Source organism: Mobula hypostoma, chromosome 3 (genome assembly GCF_963921235.1).
Source record: "Mobula hypostoma chromosome 3, sMobHyp1.1, whole genome shotgun sequence".
Taxonomy (NCBI): Eukaryota; Metazoa; Chordata; class Chondrichthyes; order Myliobatiformes; family Myliobatidae; genus Mobula; species Mobula hypostoma.
The window spans coordinates 70,602,621-70,621,868 of NC_086099.1; the positions used below are offsets into that span (position 1 = coordinate 70,602,621).

Consider the following 19,248-nt stretch of genomic DNA (forward strand, 5'->3'; position numbering starts at 1 on the left):
GTGAGGACAAGGGAAACCTTATCTCTAGTGGGGTGGCGGGAGGATGGGGTGAGAGCAGATGTGCGTAAAATGGGAGAGATGCATTTGAGAGCAGAGTTGATGGTGGAGGAAGGGAAGCCCCTTTCTTTAAAAAAAAGAAGAGGAAGAAAGAACAGATGGAAGTAGGTGGGGTTGGAGGTAGGTGGCAACCTCTTGTGTCTCCACTTATCATCTTCCAGCTTCAGACTGAATGGAGACACATACTTTTAAATGCATTTCAAATATAAGTCAGATAGCTTAATGAGATCAAGAATAACAGTGATTGTTTAGGTTTGAAACCTTCACTTAAAGTTGCTGGTCCTGTTTCCGACATCATGAAGGCAAGTAATATGGATAACTGTTGGAAGAAAAAATCTCCCAGACAGCAAAATGAACTTTTTACACTAAGTAACCTGCCACATTATTTGTGCATGCGTAAAGAAGTGCAAGTTGGTAAAAACAGACAATGTTTGTTGTGTTTTTTTTTTGCTTTTCATGTTTATTTAATTTTTCCTCACATAGATTCCATGAGAGTGAATTTTACTCTGCATATGCAATTTTAGGGTTATGATTTGTGGATTCTATTAGTGTTAGTTCTTGTAACCTAAATGGCTGTAATGAATGTTATCTGTAGTCTTTTATAGTGATTAGTTCAAAGAACTCAAAGATTTATGTCATGTAACTGTAAAGTTTTTCAATTCTTTTAGTTATGTAACTCATTAGTTACTTTCACTACTTCTAAAAGACACACCTTGTAATTAGATATTGCCTCCTCTAGATGGACCTGTTTGACATTAGACTTGTTGACATTGCTTCCTTTGTTACAGCCAATTATTTGGCAAAAAGACAAGTCCTATCTTCCAGGCTTTGCTTAAATCGTTGTAGTCAATATGTGGCTATTTCTCCAGTCCTTATCTCTACGAGTGCATGTTTCTTTAACTCCTTCAAATTCCTAGTGTTGCTGTCCCACAGTTTACTGATCATTGGTGTGAATTTTGTACACCATGGTAGTGTAGCGAATAGCACACTGCTGTTAGAGCACAGTGCTATTGCAGATCATGGCCTTCCACAGTTTGGAGTTCAATTCTGGTGCTGTTCTGTAAGGAGTCTCTGTAACATCCTCCCCATGGAATACATGGGTTTCTCCAGCATCTGGTTTCCTCCCACAGTACAAAGATGTGCCGGCTATGTTAATTGGTCATTGTAAATCGTCCTATGATTAGATTAGGGTTAATCAGGTTTGTCAGGGATTGCTGCAGCAGTGTGCCTCAAAGGACCAATTCTGCGCTGTCTCGCTAAATAAATTAAATTTGACAGAGGCACTACAGGAGGGAAGGTGGAAGTAGCACTGTTGTGGTCATCAATTAATTTTGCATTGCGAGACTGAACTGGATTTCTTTCCTCTTTTTTTTTGCTAATTCTGCTTTCTTTTGGGTGTTACTTTTCTGACACATTTTATTCTGATACTAACTTCTGATCAGAAAGTAGCTTATAAGGCCCTTTTTTAAAAAAGATTTTGCAGCGTGCCTCTTATTTTTATTTAATAAACTACCAAAAATGAAACAAGTGTATTGCAGTAACTGGTTAATCTCATTAGTTTCAGCTCAGAGGTTTCTGAATGTTTTATTATGCAGCACCCAGAGTGCCAGAAACAAGTCATTTCCTGTATAACATACAGGCTTTGCACTGCTTTGGAGATTGGTGTGGAGATTGGTGTGGAGAACTGGTTTGAGCAAACTACTGAGGTAAGAATCCATATCTTCAAAAGAATTTGCAATTTATATTAGTTGGTTCTTCTTAAAGTCATAAAATCAAAAGTAATGTTTAATTAGTTGTAGAGGGAAGTAAGGGTATGGAACAGAAATATATGATTAAAACATCATGAGGTTCAGAATAAAAATATTTTACTCTATGCCAAAAGCTTAGAATTTATCTGCTGTGGATATTTTATACATTCTACTTTCTTTCCATTAACAGATTTGCATTTATCTAATTATGTATAGAGATTTTTATTATCTGCAGATTAACTGCAGACATTCTTAAGAACATTTAAGAGTGTCAACCAAAGGCAGGCTTGTGGGTGATACCCACACCTTGAAAGTGTAAAGGAAAAACAAAATAGATAAAGTGAAAGGACACTTGAACTTTTAGTGTGTAGCTGTTTTTAATATATGACACATTTCAGACATTTCTCCACAAGGGCAAAGGATTCGTGAGAAAAATCTCTCACGCCCCCCCCCACTCTGTTGTGCCCCCCTTGCTCTCCTCCTCTGCTTCTCTCATGAACTTAAAGGATAGATTAGAATAGAATTAGGATATACCTTGTTAGAAACCTCTAGACTTCCACTATGTCTGAACAAAGTCAATCCAGGGAGTGGAAGTGATATAACAAGTAGGAGGGAGGGAAGTTCATGTAGAAAAGGTAAGAGAGAGAAAGACGTTTTCCTCACCAATCCTTTGTCCTTATAGAGAAATGTCTGAAATTTCCTCATATATTAAAAACACACTAAGAATACAGTAGTCCTTTTTCCTCATCTATTTTGCTTTTCTTTTACACTTTCAATGCGTGGGAAGATCATTGATGAAAAGGAACTTCAAAGATTCTCTTACAATATTTGACTGTATTTGTGCTGCTTCCAGCACCCATGTGGAACTCATCAATTTTATCATAAGCCAGAGCCATAGCCATAGAATACTCCAGCACTACAACACAGAAGTTGGCCCTTTGGCCCATCTAGTCTGTGCCGAGCTATTAATCTGCCTAGTCCCATCGACCTGCGCCCTGACCATGCCACTCCCACCTATGGACAACATCTTATGCAACTTCGACATTACATCCCAACTCCTGTACTCAGTACTTAGATTTAAGAAGGCCAGTACGCCAAAAACTTTCTTTACAACTCAGTGATGACACTTCCATGGAATTATGAATCTGTATTCCCAGATCCCTCTGTTCTACCACACTCTTCAGTGCCCTGCCACATACCATGTAAGTCCTATCCTGGTTAGTGGTCGCAAAGAGCAATACCTCACACCTTTCAGCATTAATTTCCATCTGCCATTTTTCCACCCACTTTTCCAGCCAGCCCAGATCCCGCTGCAAGCTTTGATGTTTCCTTGCTGCCCACTACACCCCCAATTTTGGTGTCATCTACAAATTTGCTGATCTAGCTTACCATATTGTCATCCAGCTCATTTATATAGTTGACAAATGACAATGGACCCAGCAGGCATCTCTGTAGTACACCACTAGTCATAGGCCTCCAGTCTAAAGGGATGTCCTTCTTTTCTGAGGATGTACCCTCTGGTCATAGACTCCCCTGCTATTGGAAACGTCCTTTCCATGTCCACTCTATCTAGGCCTTTCAATATTTGGAAGGTTTCAAAGATAGCCAACAAACACTGCACATATATTAACTTTTTTCTTCCTGGGGTCATTTGTGTAAATCTCTTCTGGTCTATCTCCAATGACAGCACATCCTTTCTTAGATATGGGGCCCAAAACTGCTTACAGTATTCCAAATGTGGCCTGATCAATGCCTTATAAAGCTTCAGAATTCCCTCCTTGCTTTTGTGTCCTAATCCTCTCAAAATAATGCTAATCTTGCATTTGCCTTCCTATTCCTGAATCATCTTTGACACTAACTTTCACCCTACTGTCAGGTTTACATGACATGGACCATTTCTGATACTTTCCCTTTTCTATATGTCTCTGACCCTGTGTCAGGAGAAAAACCGTCCACTAACATTTATTGTAGATTGACTATTTCCACACATGCCTGGTCTACACTTTTCCCACACAGTTTCTTGTAAGGATGTAATTCTTTTCACCCAGTTTCTCCTTCTTTGCCCTATCTGCTCCCAAGAGGAGTCTTTCCATTCCAGCAGTGTTCTCAGAATATGAGGTGTTGTTTCTTTAGTTTGTGTGGGGCCTTACCCCGGGCAGTGGAGAAGACCATGGTTGGACAGGTCATTGTGGGAATGGGAAGGAGAATTGAAATGGCATGCAACTTGGAGCCCTGAGATGGACATTGCAGATATTTCTCAATATGTTCTCCTTTTCAGGAAGTGTGGCTTTCATTCTACTATTATGGAGGAAGCCCGCTCTTGCATCTCTGTTTCTTGGGCTTCTGCTTTCCTTGCGCCTCCCTCCATGCATCATCCTTCAACATTGCTGCCAGATGCAATCAGATGCCACCATCTCTCTCCTGCACCACTCAGTCTTCTGCAGGGATCACTCCCTCTGTGACTTTCTGATCGATTTATTCCCTTCCCACTCCGTCACTTTCCTCTGCAACTGCATGGGGTGCAATACTTGTTCTTACACCTTTTCACTCATCACCTAAACGGCCCATCCAGCTGAGGCAAAGATTCATGTGCACTGCTTTGCCCTCACCTACTACATTTGGTGATCCCAGTGTGGTCTCTTCTGCATCAGTGAGACTAAGAAACAGTTTGGACGACCATTTTGCTGAGCGTCTATGCTCTGTTTGCATTGACCATCTTGCACTCCCAGTTGCATGCCATTTCAATTCCCCTTCCAATTTCCACAGTGACATGTTCATCCTCGGCCTTCTCTGTTGCCAGGGTGAGGCCTGTGGTAAACTAAATGAAGAGCACCTCACTTCATATACCTCCCTCCGGCATATTTTCCTCCTACACACCCACATACCTTCTGATCATCCTCCATTTCCATTTCTGTCCCTTCTTCATTCCTTCTCTCTCCTATATGATAGTTTCCCTTTCATTTCCCGCCCCCTCCTCCAATTTCCAGATGCCTCTCCTTTAACGGTTCCCATTATCTCCTTCTTTACTTATCAGATTACAGTGCTTGTCGTCTTTGTGTTCCCGATAATCTTCCTTCACCATTCCATTGGCTCAAAATTGGAACATCTGGACAATGAAGATGCATACATCAGGATGCTTTTCATTGACTACAGCTCAGCATTCAATACTATCATCCCCTCAAAACTAACCAATAAGCTTCAATACCTTGGCTTCAATAACTCCTTGTGCAACTGCATCCTTGATTTCCTCACTTGTAGACTTCAATCAGTTCTGGATTGGCAAAAACATCTCCACACTCTCCATCTGTGCTTAGCCCTGCTCTAATCTCTTTTTCTTTCTGTAACCCTCTCACCAGGCTCGTATGCAAACTTGGCTCGATAGCTAACTCGGCTAACAGTAACGTGACTTAGTGGTGAGAAGGCCACCTTTCAAAAACAATATACATCTAGGGTTGATATGTCTTGGGTTTCAACCAAACAGGAACATCATGATGTTCCAATTACAGAAACCTCGTTTTGAGTGAATGCTGTGTAAATACTGCCCATACACAATTATAGGTCGGCAAGAAATAACAGATCGTACAGTGCATAAGATTACATAGAAAGTATATTTACCAATTTCAGTTTTATCAAACGGTGAATAGGAAAAAGGAGAGAATAGAAAATATTCTCATTGGACTGGTTCAACGGGCCCATTACCGTTGAACCAGTCCAATGCGCACATAAAGGTGGAGCTTGTACTAGAGTACTCGGGGGGTGTATCGCTAACTCAGCACTGGACCCATGGTCTGCTGAAAACACCCACCACATTTTTAAGCTCTCCTCAAAGACCTTCTTAAGCAAACTGGTTCTCTCTCTCAGGAGTATTGGCCCCTTCTCCTTGGAGCCATTCATCTGCACAAAACACTTCTTGAAATGGTGACTCCTTCCAACAGCACTCTGCAGCATCTTCCCTTCTGTCCCATTTTGCAACACCTGCCAAAAGACCCCAAACGAGACTACTGTCCTTTAGGAAACTCTTCCCCACAACTCTCTAGAACCTTCTCTCACATCCCACAATCCTGATTGGCTGACTCTCATTCCTAAGCTGGACAACATGGGTCCTTAAACACAAAATAATCTGCAGATGCTGGGGTCAAAGCAACACTCACAACATGCTGGAGGAACTCAGCAGGTCGGGCAGCATCCGTGGAAAAGATCAGTCGATGTTTCGGGCCGGAACCAGATGCTGCCCAACCTGCTGAGTTCCTCCAGCGTGTTGTGAGTGCAACATGGGTCCTTATCTCAGCCAAAGCCAAAACACACTTACTCGCACGTCACACTGCTTTTACAGAAAACTGCTAATGTAAACTACCTCACATCATAACAGTGGATATCTTAAGCGTGGCGTTGCACTTATAACTGTGAGGCTAAGCACAGCTCCAATGCCATATTTACGTTTGCTGATAACGCCCTTGACATTGGCCAAATTAAAGCTGGTGATGAACCATTATACAGGAGAGAGATTGAAAATCTGGCTGAATGGTGCCGTAATAACAATCTCTCACTCAGTGTCAGTAAGACCAAGGAGTTGATTATTGACTTCAGGAGGAGGAAACTAGAGGTCCAAGAGCCAGTCCTCATCAGCGGCTCAGAGGTGGGGAAGGTCAGCATCTTTAAATTCCTCAGTGTTATCATTTCAGAGGGTCTCTCCTGAGTCTAGCACATAAGTGCCATTATGAAGAACACATGGTGGTGCCTCTACTTTCTTAGAAGTTTGCGGGGATTTGGCATGTTATCTAAAACTTTGGCAATCCTGTATAGATGTGTGGTGGGGAGTATATTGACTGTGTGCATCATGGCCTGGTATGGATACACCAATGCCCTTGAACAAAAAAGCCTGCAAAAAGTCAAGGATATGGCCCTGCCTATCATGGGTAAAGCTCTCCCCACCATTGAGCTTACCTACACAGACCGTTGTTGCAGGAAAACAGCATCCATCATCAGGGACCCCCATAATCCAGGCATGCTCCCTTCTCCCTGCTGCCATCACAAAAAAGGTATAGGACCCCCAGTCCTCACACCATCAGGTTCAGGAAAAATTATTGCCATTCAGTTATCAAGCTCTTCAATCAGAGGGGATAACTTCACTAAACTTCACTTGCTACATCACTGAAATGTTCTCACAACCTATGGGCTGGCTTTCAAGGAATCTTCGTCTCATGTTCTTGATATTTATTGCTTATTATTTATTATTATTATTGTTATTTTAATATTTTCTTCAGCTCAGGCTGGTATAACCTGAGGTACAGGCATAGCCAAGCACACTCATTCTCAATAGTTAGGAACTTTTGGACTAATCTTGTAGTTAGTATTGTGGCTTTCAGGAGATTCACATAAATATTGCTGTGCAGGCCTAATTGTTTAATGCTATTGTGTAGTGACTTTGGAATGATACCAGTTGTAGATACTATTATCAGGACTATGTATACCCTGTTCATGTTCCATAGTCTATCAATGCCCACTTTTAACCTAGCATATTTCTGGTGTTTTTCACTTATTGATTTCTGTATGTTATGTGTGTTTGGAATGGATATATCTATTAAGTAAACTGTTCTTGCTTGTTTATCCTGCATTATTATATCTGGATGGTTATTATGGATTGTCCTATCTGTAATAACTGATTGGTCATAATATAACTAATGGACTCTGACTATAAAACTGGATCAGGCTTGTATTTATAGTAAGGTATGGTTTATTTCATGAGTTTGCATTTTAAAGCAAGATTTTGGTGAATGATGTTTTCCACTTGATTGTGCCTGTGGAAGTAATCAGATTGAGTTAAACTGTTGCAGGATCCTGTAATATGTTTGATTGTTTTTGGTTTCTCTAGGAATTTTCTGTATTTATTATCTTGAATTTGTTAGTCTTTTATTATGTACTTTTGATTTTTTTTTGTGTTAACCACCTGGTCCTGTATTGCCACAAGGAAGCCTTCTGTTTCTAGGAAGAAATCTCCAATTCTGAGCCAGGCATTTGAAACTACCTTGTCAACATCTAGTCTGCTCAGATCATGGGGATGTCTTCCATGGAGGGTAATGCTCTTCTATTGGTTAATGCTTTCTTCTATAGTGATAATTTCTTCATTTTTCTGGATTGTTCTTTTAATTTAAGTCGTTGGTACTTCACAGATGGAGTTCTGAACCCTGTTTTCATTGATGAAAGTATCTCCTTAGAAGTTTTATCTGACTGTTGTGTAAATTTTTAATGATTGTTATTCCTCTTCCTCCTTCTGTCCTAGGTAGTGTTAATCTAAGGGTGTTTACATAATGTTATCTGAAATTTGTCATTTCTGCTCTTATTTTTCTTAGGAAATTTTCCAGATCAGTTTTGGACCAAGGTATTATGCCAAAAAAATATGTTAATGCAGAGTGAAAGTGTTTATTGCCTTTGTTATATTTTTACTACTGAACTCTGTTTGGCAGATTTTTTAAGCCTTGAAGTAAATCCTGTTGAAAGCTTTCCCTTTATCACACGGTGATCTGTTTTCTTTGCATGTCGATATCCCAGATACTTACATGTTTCATTCTCATCCATCTGTTGTGTTGTATCCTGCTGCTTTGTTTTAGATTCTATTAGCTCTACTGCACCTTTCTTTATGTTTAATGTTCTGCATTTATCCAGTCCAAAGTTCACGTTTATATCTTTTGAAAATAGTTCTACTATTTGAATTAATAAGTTTAGCTTTTACTGATGAAGGAGTGTATCATTTCAAATTGTCCACGTATGGAAAGTGTGTCAAGTTATAATTTGTTTCGTTGTTTCTGATTTGATTCCCAATTTTTCTCTCATTCAGTAAATTAGAGAGCGTGATTAAAGCTAGACAAAACCATAGTGGGCTTAGAGAGTCGCTCTTGAAAATGCCTTGGTTTATTTTGATAATGATGGTTGTTCTCTTTTGGTTGTTAATAGATAGGGTGATTATAGTACACCAATGATTCATCAGATGTTGAAGGAATTTCACAAGTATTGGGTGTAGTTTATATGTTACCATAACTTCTACTAACCGTGACTGTGGGACAGAATCAAATGTATTTTGGTAGTCAATATAACACCATGAAGGACTTCTGCTTTTCTGCTAGCCTGCTTAGAGTTACAGAATCTATAATCAATTGACCTTTACATGCTTTCATATCTTTCCTGCTCTTCTATAAGTGGTTATCTAAAGTGAGTGGTGATTAGTAGCGAGATGTATGGTGTTACAATTTTATATATACGCAATATTTTGACGTATCATTTGTGATTTCTCCATTAGGTAAGAGATATATAATCACCTTCTGCAAAAAATTCAGGCACTTATTCAGGATTTTTAAGAAAATTGTTGATATGTATTAATATGGATAAAGGCAGGTACGTTTTTATACCAATAATTATGAATATTATCACTGCCAGTACTTTTCTATTTGTGGGTATTTTTTATAACTATTTTTAGCATATCCATTGTAACTTCAGGTATCTGCATTTCTTAAATTGTTTGAGCGCATTCATTTTCCTCCCTAATCCATCTTGCTTCTTAATTGTGCGTAATCCTGTATGACCAAAGATTCATTATCTCTGTGTTTGTTGGTAATTCTGTACTAGGGTTATTATTAGTAGTAGTATTTATGTATTTGCACAAATGCTTTGTTGTCCTTTGCACGTTGGTTGTTTGTTTGTCCTGTTGGGTGCAGTCTTTCATTGATTCTATTGTGTTTCTTGTCGGTACTGTGAATGCCTGCAAGAAATGAATTTCACGGTTGTATGTGGTGACATATATGTACTTTGATAATAAATTTACTTTAAACTTTGAACCAACTTTCTCCAATTTCACTCTAACTTCAGCATGCCTTTACGGATCATTTCTAATATTTTTTCATTGACTAACTTCTGCTGTTTCATGTCTGTAGGTCAGTCTTAATTTTGTGTCCTTGAGTCAGATTTCCAGCATTTGAAAACTTAAATACAATTACTGTGTAAAGTTAGTTTAATGGGAAAGAGGAAGTGATTTATATTTTTTGCAGATTTTTGCCATTTATTTTTAGTTCTTCCCCTTTTGAACATCTGCAGTGTGGTTGTAGAAATAAAAATGTTTCTAATTTTCAAATAAAAATAATCCTTTTGAAAAGTAGTTTTTTTTCTAAATTGTTTAATTGTTATAGATATCAAAGAAAAATCCTTTATAAAAAGATTTTTCTACATTTAGGGTCTCATGTAATTGTGTGGTTTATAGCAGCAAGATGCATACAATGTTTAGGCATGGACCCGTGCAATGACAGTGTTCAACAAATGGGAGTCTGACTGCTGAATCATGACAGGGGCCGGATGAAGTTGCCAGCCAGCTGTGGAAAGATCAGCAATCCTAAACTCCAGGGCCGCATTTTACATGGCATTGCATGTTATCCCTGTGACTATATGGGTTTTAGGTTCTTTGAATACAGTGATTTTGTTCCTATGCAGTTCACCCTTAGATTGCATCTAGGTTGTGTTATATCGTGGTCACTACCTTCCTCAAGGATTTTTACCCACAAGATATATCCTATTAATAAGACCATTGGAGCAGAATTAGGCTATTCAGCTTAATTAGACCATGAATTTGCTCCATTATTTCATCATGGCAGATTTATTATCCCTCTCAACCCCATTCTCCTGTCTTCTCCCCGTAACCTTTGACACCCTTACTAATCAAGAACCAGTCAACTTCCACTTTCAATATACCCAATGACTTGGCCTCCACAGCCATTTATGGCCACATATTTACCATCCACTGGCTAAAGAAATTCCTCATTTCGGTTCTAAAGGGAAATCTTTGTATTTTGAGGTTGCGTCCTCTGATCCTAGAATCCCCCACTATAGGAAACATCCTCTCTACGATCACTCTATCTAGGCCTTTCAGTATTTGATAGGTTTCAATGAGACACCCCTCTCCCCAATTCTTCTGAACTCCAGGATGTACAGGCCATCAAATGGTCCTCATACGTTAACCCTTTCATTCCTGAGATCATTTTCATGAAGATTCTCTGCACTCTCTCCAATGCCAGCACATCCTTTATTAGATAAGGGGCCCAAAATTGCTAACAATACTCCAAGTTTGTTTTCCTTCCTTTTCTTTTCCTTTCACATCCCAAAGACATGCAGGTGTAGATTAATTGGCTACTGCAAACTGCTCTTGGTGTGCAGGTAAGTGGTAGAATCTGGGGTAAATTGATGGAAATGTAGAGTGAATAGATTGAAGAAAAATCAGTGGGAATGGAATTGCTCTGTGATCTGGCATGGACTTGATGGGCCAGATGGCTTTATTTATCATAAGGAAATATGGAAATCAATTGTCTTTTCATGACACAGTAGTAGTTCATTCCTGGCATACCTCCTTTGTTCCCTTTCCAAGCCCTTGATATTCTTCTTAATGTTTAGTTTACTGGCATTCGACATTACTCCAAATAACATCCATCCATTAATTTTGTAAAAGTTTTGCATTACAGCCTGTTTTTTATGGTTAATTCATTGATATTCAAAGATAAACATTCTGCATCCTTCCTCGTCTACCTGAATAACCTGCTCTTCCCTTTTCAGCATTCTGAAAATGTGGATCCTTTTCCCTCGCCTTTCACAACACACACAGAATGCTGGAGGAACAGGTACAGCTCTACTCGCTTCACACATACGACTGTTTGGCTAAGCACAGCTCCAATGCCATACTCATGTTTGCTGATGACACCACGGTCGTTGGCTGAATCAAAGGCGGTGACAAATCAGCATATAGGAAGGAGATTGAAAATCTGATTGAGTGGTGCCACAATAACAACCTCTCACTTAACATCAGCAGGATCAGGAAGCTGATTATTGAGTTCAAGAGGAGGAAACCTGTTGAGCCAGTCTTCATCTGGGGATCGGAAATGGAGAAAGTAAGTAGCTTTAAATTCTTTGGTGTTATCATCTCAGAGGTTCTGCCCTGGGTCCAGCACATCAGTGCCACTACAATTATTTTGTACCATTATAAATAAAGCATGGCAGTGCCTCTACTTTTTTAGAATTTTGTGAAAATTTGACATGCTATCTAAAACTTTCATAAACTTCTATTGATATGCGGTGGAGAGTATTTTGACTGGTTGAATCACGGCCTGGTATGGATACATCGTCCTTGAACAGAAAAGCCTACAAAAGGTAGTGGATACAGCTCAGTACGTCATGGGTAAAGCCATCCCCACCATTGAGCACATCTATTTGGAGCACTGTTGCAGGACAGCAGCATCCATCATCAGAGATGCCCACCATACAGACCATGCTGTCTTCTCGCTGCTGGCATCAGGAGCGGGGAAAGGAGCCTTAGAACCCACACCTCTAGGTTCAGGAACAGATATTACCCTTTAACCATCAGGCTCTTGAACTAGAGGGGATAACTTCACTCAGCTTCAGTACCCCAACACTGAACTGTTCCCACAACCTATGCACTCACTTCTAAGGACTCTTCATCTCACATTCTTAATTAATTACTTTGCTTGTTTTTTTGTTTTTTCTTTGTATTTAACGTGAATGCTTGCAATAAAAAGAAACTCATGGTTGTATTTGATGACACACTGTATATGTACTTTGATAATAAATTACTTTGAAATTTGAACTTTTGAGATGGCCAGTGACTGGAGCTTGCACGGTATGAAGGTTACTTTGCACTTAACATTGAACTTTCAAGTTTGAACATTGCCTTCAGGAACTGCATCTTTAGAAACTCCACACTTATTTGCAAATTCTGAAAAATGGCAGACCTGAAGCAAATTCATGAAATGAAATAAGCTCCCTGCAAAGGCAGAATGTAGGAAACTGCAAATGTTGGAATTCAGAGCAGCATGCAGAATGCTGGAGCTTCCCAGTCTATCAGGCGGCCTCTATGAAGGGAAATGCACATGGTCTAGATGAAGGATCTTGACCCAAATCATTGACTCCTTTTCCATCCTTAGATGTTGCCTAACCCATTGAGTTCTGCTGGCAACAGGAATTCTGCAGATGCTGGAAATTCAAGCAACACACATAAAAGTTGCTGGTGAACGCAGCAGGCCAAGCAGCATCTCTAGGAAGAGGTGCAGTCGACGTTTCAGGCCGAGACCCTTCGTCAGGACTAACAGTTCTGCTGGCATTTTGTTTGTTGCTCTCTATAACTGCTGTTTCATTCTAAACTGTTTTTTTCCTTTAAAGGTAATCAGGAAACAAAAATGTAGTAGAACTTTGATAATCTGCTGTCTGACTATCCAGAAATCATAATGGTTTAGCATTTAGCTCATTGGGTGCTAGATTCTGCAATGTATTTCACATAAAATGGTTCAGGTTCTTGGGCACCCTTACAAACACTAGATCCAAGATTTCCTGCTCTACTTCACAAACCAGAGCTCTAGTTCCCTTACTCCCTTTATCTCACATGGTCTTGGTTTCCAGGCTCCCTTTAAACTCACTGGGACCTTGGTTTCTGTATTCCCTTGAACTCACTTGGTTCGGTTTACTGTGCTCCTGAGAAACTTAACGGAGCCCTGCATCCTGTGTTCTATTTAAACTTACAGGAGTCACTGGAGAATTTATTATTCAATTGTGTGACATCTAAAAAAGAAGTGAATTAAAAAATTGCATTTAAGTATAAAAAGAAATAACACTGAGAAGTTTTGAAAATCTACTCCACCAAAGTACAAAGTTTGCAAGATTAATGGACTTTTTCTGTTAGGGTAGTTAATCCTGGGAATGCTTAATATGTTAGTTACTACCCAAGAAATAAAAGATTCAAGCAACACACACAAAAACTGCTGGTGATCGCAGCAGGCCAGGCAGCATCTATAGGAAGAGAAATAAAAGATTCAATTTTTTTTTAAATTGAACTGTCCTGCTGAAGGGTTTTGGCCGGCATCATCGACTATACTCTTTTCCATAGATGCTGCCTGGCCTGCTAAGTTCCTCCAGCATTTTGTGTGCGTTGCTTGTAAACATGCTCATATGTTCTTTCGAAATTTTCTCAATGAGACCAAATGTTGCACTATTATATTTGCCATCACAAATTTTCACCGCTTTTTCCACAACAAAATTCTCTCATCTTTTTGAAATGTGTTGGTGGTTAGTTCAAAAGTGCATTATTGATGTGTTTTGTTTGGCTACTGTATAACCATTGTGGATTGCATGTTTCAATTAACATGTAAGTGTCACTTTGAATGTGGCACTTAATGCATCTTCTGTTTTCAGTTCAGCTTTCTCAATATATACCATTAATATTACTCATATTTTGCTTTTCTTTCAGATGTTCTAAGTGGATTTCACTTAAGAGATTTGTAAGTGTTTCATTGTGGGAAAATCACACATTATGGCCAACTCTTCCTTCCTTAGCTGGATTTTTATCTTTAAAACTGTCTGTAGTTTGTGTTTTCCTGCAGAGAATGGCAAAGTCACAGACATTTCGTCCTCTGCACTGACAACTGTCCCAAGCAACTTACTAAACCAGACAGAAGTATTGGATTTATCACAAAACAACATCACTGAAATTTATATCCAGGACTTTGCTTCTCTTCGCTGGTTGAGAAATCTGAACTTGTCCAGCAATAGAATCAACAATGTAGCAAGTGCTTCCTTCAGGTCTAATCAAAATCTAGAATGTTTAGACCTTTCCAAGAATGAACTTTCAAGTATTGAATGTCAATTTTTATATAATGTTATATCTCTCAAATACTTGGATATTTCTTATAATCGTTTTCATCAGCTGACCCTTGGGAAAGCATTTAGGTTGTTGAAAAATCTGGAATATTTAGGACTAGGCAGTAGGGAAACAATAAACTTACAGAAAAATGATCTGAAAGAAATATCAGGAAAACAGTTTCAAGAAGTTTCAATCGGATTAAAATATTTGTCTGAATATGATCCAGGTACTTTAACGGTTTTGAGAACTACTAAACTCCGCATTACTTTGCCATCTGCTGGCACAGAAGATTTACTTAAAAAGGTCTTGCGTGATGCCTTCATCTCTTCTGATACTTTGAAATTATCAAACATTGATTGCTCTCAAGTATGTATCAATTATATTGGTGGCTTTCAAACAGTAGGAAAATTGTCAAGGGTTAGTAGTTTGTCGTTAGAAGATTTAACAATCTCTTGGCAAGATTTAATGAGCATAGCAGAGCCTATTTGGGAGACACATATTAAACGTATAAGTATTTTGAATGTAACATTAAATGCCGTTAAAGATAGTGCATTTCAGTATTCAGGCAAAGAATTGGAAACATTAATTTTAAGAAGATTAAGAGTCACTGTATTCTACTTCAATCAACCAATCATTTATAATTTCTTTGCTAAAATAAAAGTTAAAAATCTAATTATTTCTAATTCAGATTTGATCTTCCTGACCTGTCCAGAGCAAGGAAACCATTATAAGTTCATGGACTTTACAGATAATTCAATTACCAGTGATTTTTTCTTCCAAGAGTGTGATACCCTAATTCTTTTGGAAACCCTTATCTTACAGCAGAACAAATTATTTCATTTTTACAAATTGAGTACAATGACCCAAGGTATGAAATCCCTTAAATATATGGATGTGAGTCAAAATCAACTTACTCTTAATGAGAAAGGAAAATGTCTTTGGACCAACAGTTTAAAGAAACTGAACCTGTCATCAAACAGTCTGACAGATTTGGTTTTTACGTGTTTACCCAGTAACCTGGAAGTCCTCGACATGGAGAAAAATGATATTTATATTGTGCCCAAAGAAATAAATAATCTGGAGATGTTGATGGAATTATACCTTGGCTTTAATAAGTTGGTTAGACTGCCTGAATGTGGCAACTTTAGAAATCTTGAGATTTTGTATGTTCAGGAAAACTTATATCAGGAACCTTCTACCAATTTCCTTCAAACTTGTCAAAGGCTGACCAGACTGAATGCTGCCTCTAATCCATATGCATGCACCTGTCATCTGAGAGACTTCATCAGGATGAAGAAAAATACCCAAATAGAACTGGTGGGATGGCCGGAGTCATATCAGTGTACTTATCCATTGAATCTTAGAGGAACTCTGCTGAGGGATTTCCAAATATCAGAAATGATGTGCAACACAGCTCTTTTATTGGTGATTATACTGGGCAGTATGATTGTTTTAGCAGTTGTAATGACACTGACATGTCATTTTTTGGACTTGCCTTGGTATTTGAGAATGATTTGTCAATGGACCCAGGTGAAGCGCAGAACGATGAAGACAGACAGCCGCCAATTAAGTGAACATTTGATCTATCATGCTTTTGTGTCTTATAGCCATAATGATTCTGGGTGGGTGAAGGAACAGTTGTTGCCAAACTTGGAAGAACGAGAAAACCCATTCAGGATATGTCTTCATGAAAGACATTTTATTCCTGGCAAAGGAATTATTGAAAATATAATCAATTGTATAGAGAAGAGTTACAAATCAATATTTGTGTTGTCACCCAATTTTGTTCAGAGTGAGTGGTGTCATTATGAACTTTATTTTGCGCAGCACCAGGTATTAAGTGAACAGTCTGATAATTTGATACTGATTGTTTTGGAGCCAATTCCTCAATACATGATCCCATCCAAATATTATAAACTAAAATCACTTATGGCAAAGAAGACTTACTTAGAATGGCCTATAGACAAAAGCAAACAGAGACTATTCTGGGCCAATTTGCAAGCAGCAATAGGAATAAAACTAGCTGTTTCAACAGAGGAGACATTGCTGTAAATCGTGATCTATTGAATTCTGAGCTGTGTCTTATTAACTTTCATTGTACTCTATTTTTAATTCTCTTCATTCAATAATAATGTTTTGTAGAATTATATTGATAGAAGATAATCCAGAGATTACTGATGCAATTACCCAAGAAAATCTCTTTTGGTGGGGTTTTGGCTGCAATCATATGTTGTCTTCAGCCTGAAAGATCAAATTGAAGGAAAATAGTAACATGCAAATCAAGCAAGGAAAGCAGGAACATTGGATAAAAGTTGGAATGGTGGGAGGGGAAAAGTGGGACGGGGTGGACAGACGGGTAGGTGATGAAGAGAGAGATAGCCAGTAGGCACATTGAGGTTCTAAAATGATAGTTGGAAATGGACATCACAGACTCCATACAGCAAAATACAGCTAGTAAGGGACTTGGTGCATGAGGTACTACAGGCTCTATATAGCAAAGCAAGAGCTTGAAATAGACATAGTGCATTCGGCACTACAGGCTCCATACACCAAAACAAAGGAGTTAGAAATGCCTTTTAAGAAAAAAAAGACATGAAATATGCTGGCTAAGCCATGTACAATCATCCATGAGATATCAAAAGATGTTAGTCTTCAAGGCAGGAGGTAAGCTCCAGAAAACTTGTAGAGGTTATTAACTTATATTGACATGACTGAGGCTAGAAGTGAGAGAACCTGTATCCAGAACCAGGACGTCCTGACATACATCAACCTTCTAGAAGTGGCAAGATGCTTAAGAATAATTACAGCAAAATAATAGATAAACATTTTCTATGCGTACAGGTGTGAATGTCGTTTGATTGTCTCAAAATTCTTCCATAGCTACAACTGATTTTACCTTTGATTTCTCTCTTTTTTTTTTGTTTTGGGACTACTGTGACCATTGTCCCTTTTATAAGGGGTGCTCTTTTATTTTTGCTAGTTGTTTTCCCATCTATGATCATACAAGTATTATTTATGAGATACTTTGATTTCAGTATTAGATTCATTTAAATTATTCAAATATTTCTTTGCTGATGATCCTAGAGTATCATTTGAAATTTGATAATGTGAGTTCATAATCTATTACAATCCATGATACTGTGATCGAATGTCTTTCTTTCCCATCCTAACAAGGGCCTCAACCAAAAATGTTGACTATCAGTTTCCCTCCATAAATGCTAGCTGACCTGCTGAGTTCCTCCAGCATTTTATGTGTGACTGTAATTCATAGAGCTATTGAGCAATGCAGCATTAATACAGGTTCTTCAGCCCAATTAATCCATGCTGACCATGGTGCCCACCCAGCTGGTCCCAATTTTCTGCATTTGGCCCATATCCATTAAAGCTCACTCGTCTATGTACCTGTTCAAGTGCTTTTTAAATGGTACTATTGTAAACGCCTTAACGAGTTCTTTGGCAGCTGGTTGTGTATATGCACCACCCTCTGCATGGAAACAGTTGCCCCTTATGTCCTTTTAAATCTTTCCCCTCTCTCCCTAAACCTATGCCCTCTAGTTATTGACTCCACCACCCTGGGGAAAAGTGTGATACCATCCACCTTATCTAAACACCTCATAATTTAAAACTTTTCTGTACAAGTTGCTCCTCATTCTTCGACATTCCAAAGAATAAAAACCTTACCTGACTACCTCTCCCTATATCTCAGGCCCTCAAGTCCAGACACACCTTTGTAAATCCTTCCTGTAATCTTTTCAGTATAATCACATCTTTCCTATAACACTGTCATCAAAACTGTACACAGGACACCAAGTACAGGCTGACCAACGATCATAGCTGACTCAAAGCTCTGGGCCTGAAGATATTCACTTAAATTTATGATTGTGTACAAAACTTTCCAGAAAAGAACTTCATGATATGTATTTTAAATTGGTGCTTTTTTTGTGGATTTATTTCAAATAAAGTTTACTGAAGCAACAGTGAAAAGAAAGAGTGCTTAATCAAAAATTTTTTAAAAAAGCTCCTTCATTCTTGAAGAACTACAAGTTACAGTTTGTGGTGGGAAATGAACTAAAACATCTCGTTTTATGCATTTACAACCTAAGTGTAATTTAACCATTTAAAAAAAAGGCACGCATGCTTCCTTTAAATCAATTTAGTCCATATATGTGTCTCCACTTACTAAACCATTTTGGTGTTCATGTTCTAGATGGTAAGCATAGATATGATGAACTGAACATGCCTGTCTTTGTATTACATGATTCTACAGCTTTATGACAGTTCTTTTAATTTGATGATTGAGACATGCTACTGAATGTTTTTAAACTACCAGCTCAAACTATGTTCAGATTAAATGTGATTGAGTTATGACTGGCACCTCTCAAAAATGTTACATGCTTTAAAAACCAATTGAACTTTTATATAGAGAAGAGATGTTCTCTCTCATTAGGACTGTTAAGGGTTCATATTACAGTTTACTAATGGCAGAATTGCGCTCGATTCTTGCATCCTGACCATGCTGTCCCACTCCTTACCCATCTACATTTGTCACTGTGCCCCATTTCTCTGCCATACCTGCAGACTTCCTGCAACTCTGTGGACCCAGATGTCTTGGAAGTCAGGCTATGATGTCAAGGTGAAGCAGACCACAAGTAACTACTAGACCTGAGGAAGCTGTTTGATCCTATCTCACAATCCCAGGTATGGTGGGCCTTTGTGCTGCTTGTGGTATGGGGGCCTGTCAGGTCAGGTCATCATGTCCAGACC

The 19,248-nt window shown here is 38.7% G+C and overlaps 1 protein-coding gene across 1 annotated transcript; it reads left to right on the forward strand.

The window, feature by feature from the left end:
* The first annotated feature begins 353 nt into the window (after positions 1-353).
* Positions 354-18,831, forward strand: tlr1 (toll-like receptor 1). The gene is made up of 4 exons (XM_063042459.1): positions 354-471; positions 11,693-11,725; positions 14,092-14,122; positions 14,208-18,831. The coding sequence occupies exons 1-4, from the start codon at positions 354-356 to the stop codon at positions 16,534-16,536; spliced, it is 2,511 nt and encodes an 836-aa protein (XP_062898529.1). The 3' UTR covers positions 16,537-18,831.
* Positions 18,832-19,248: the final 417 nt, after the last annotated feature.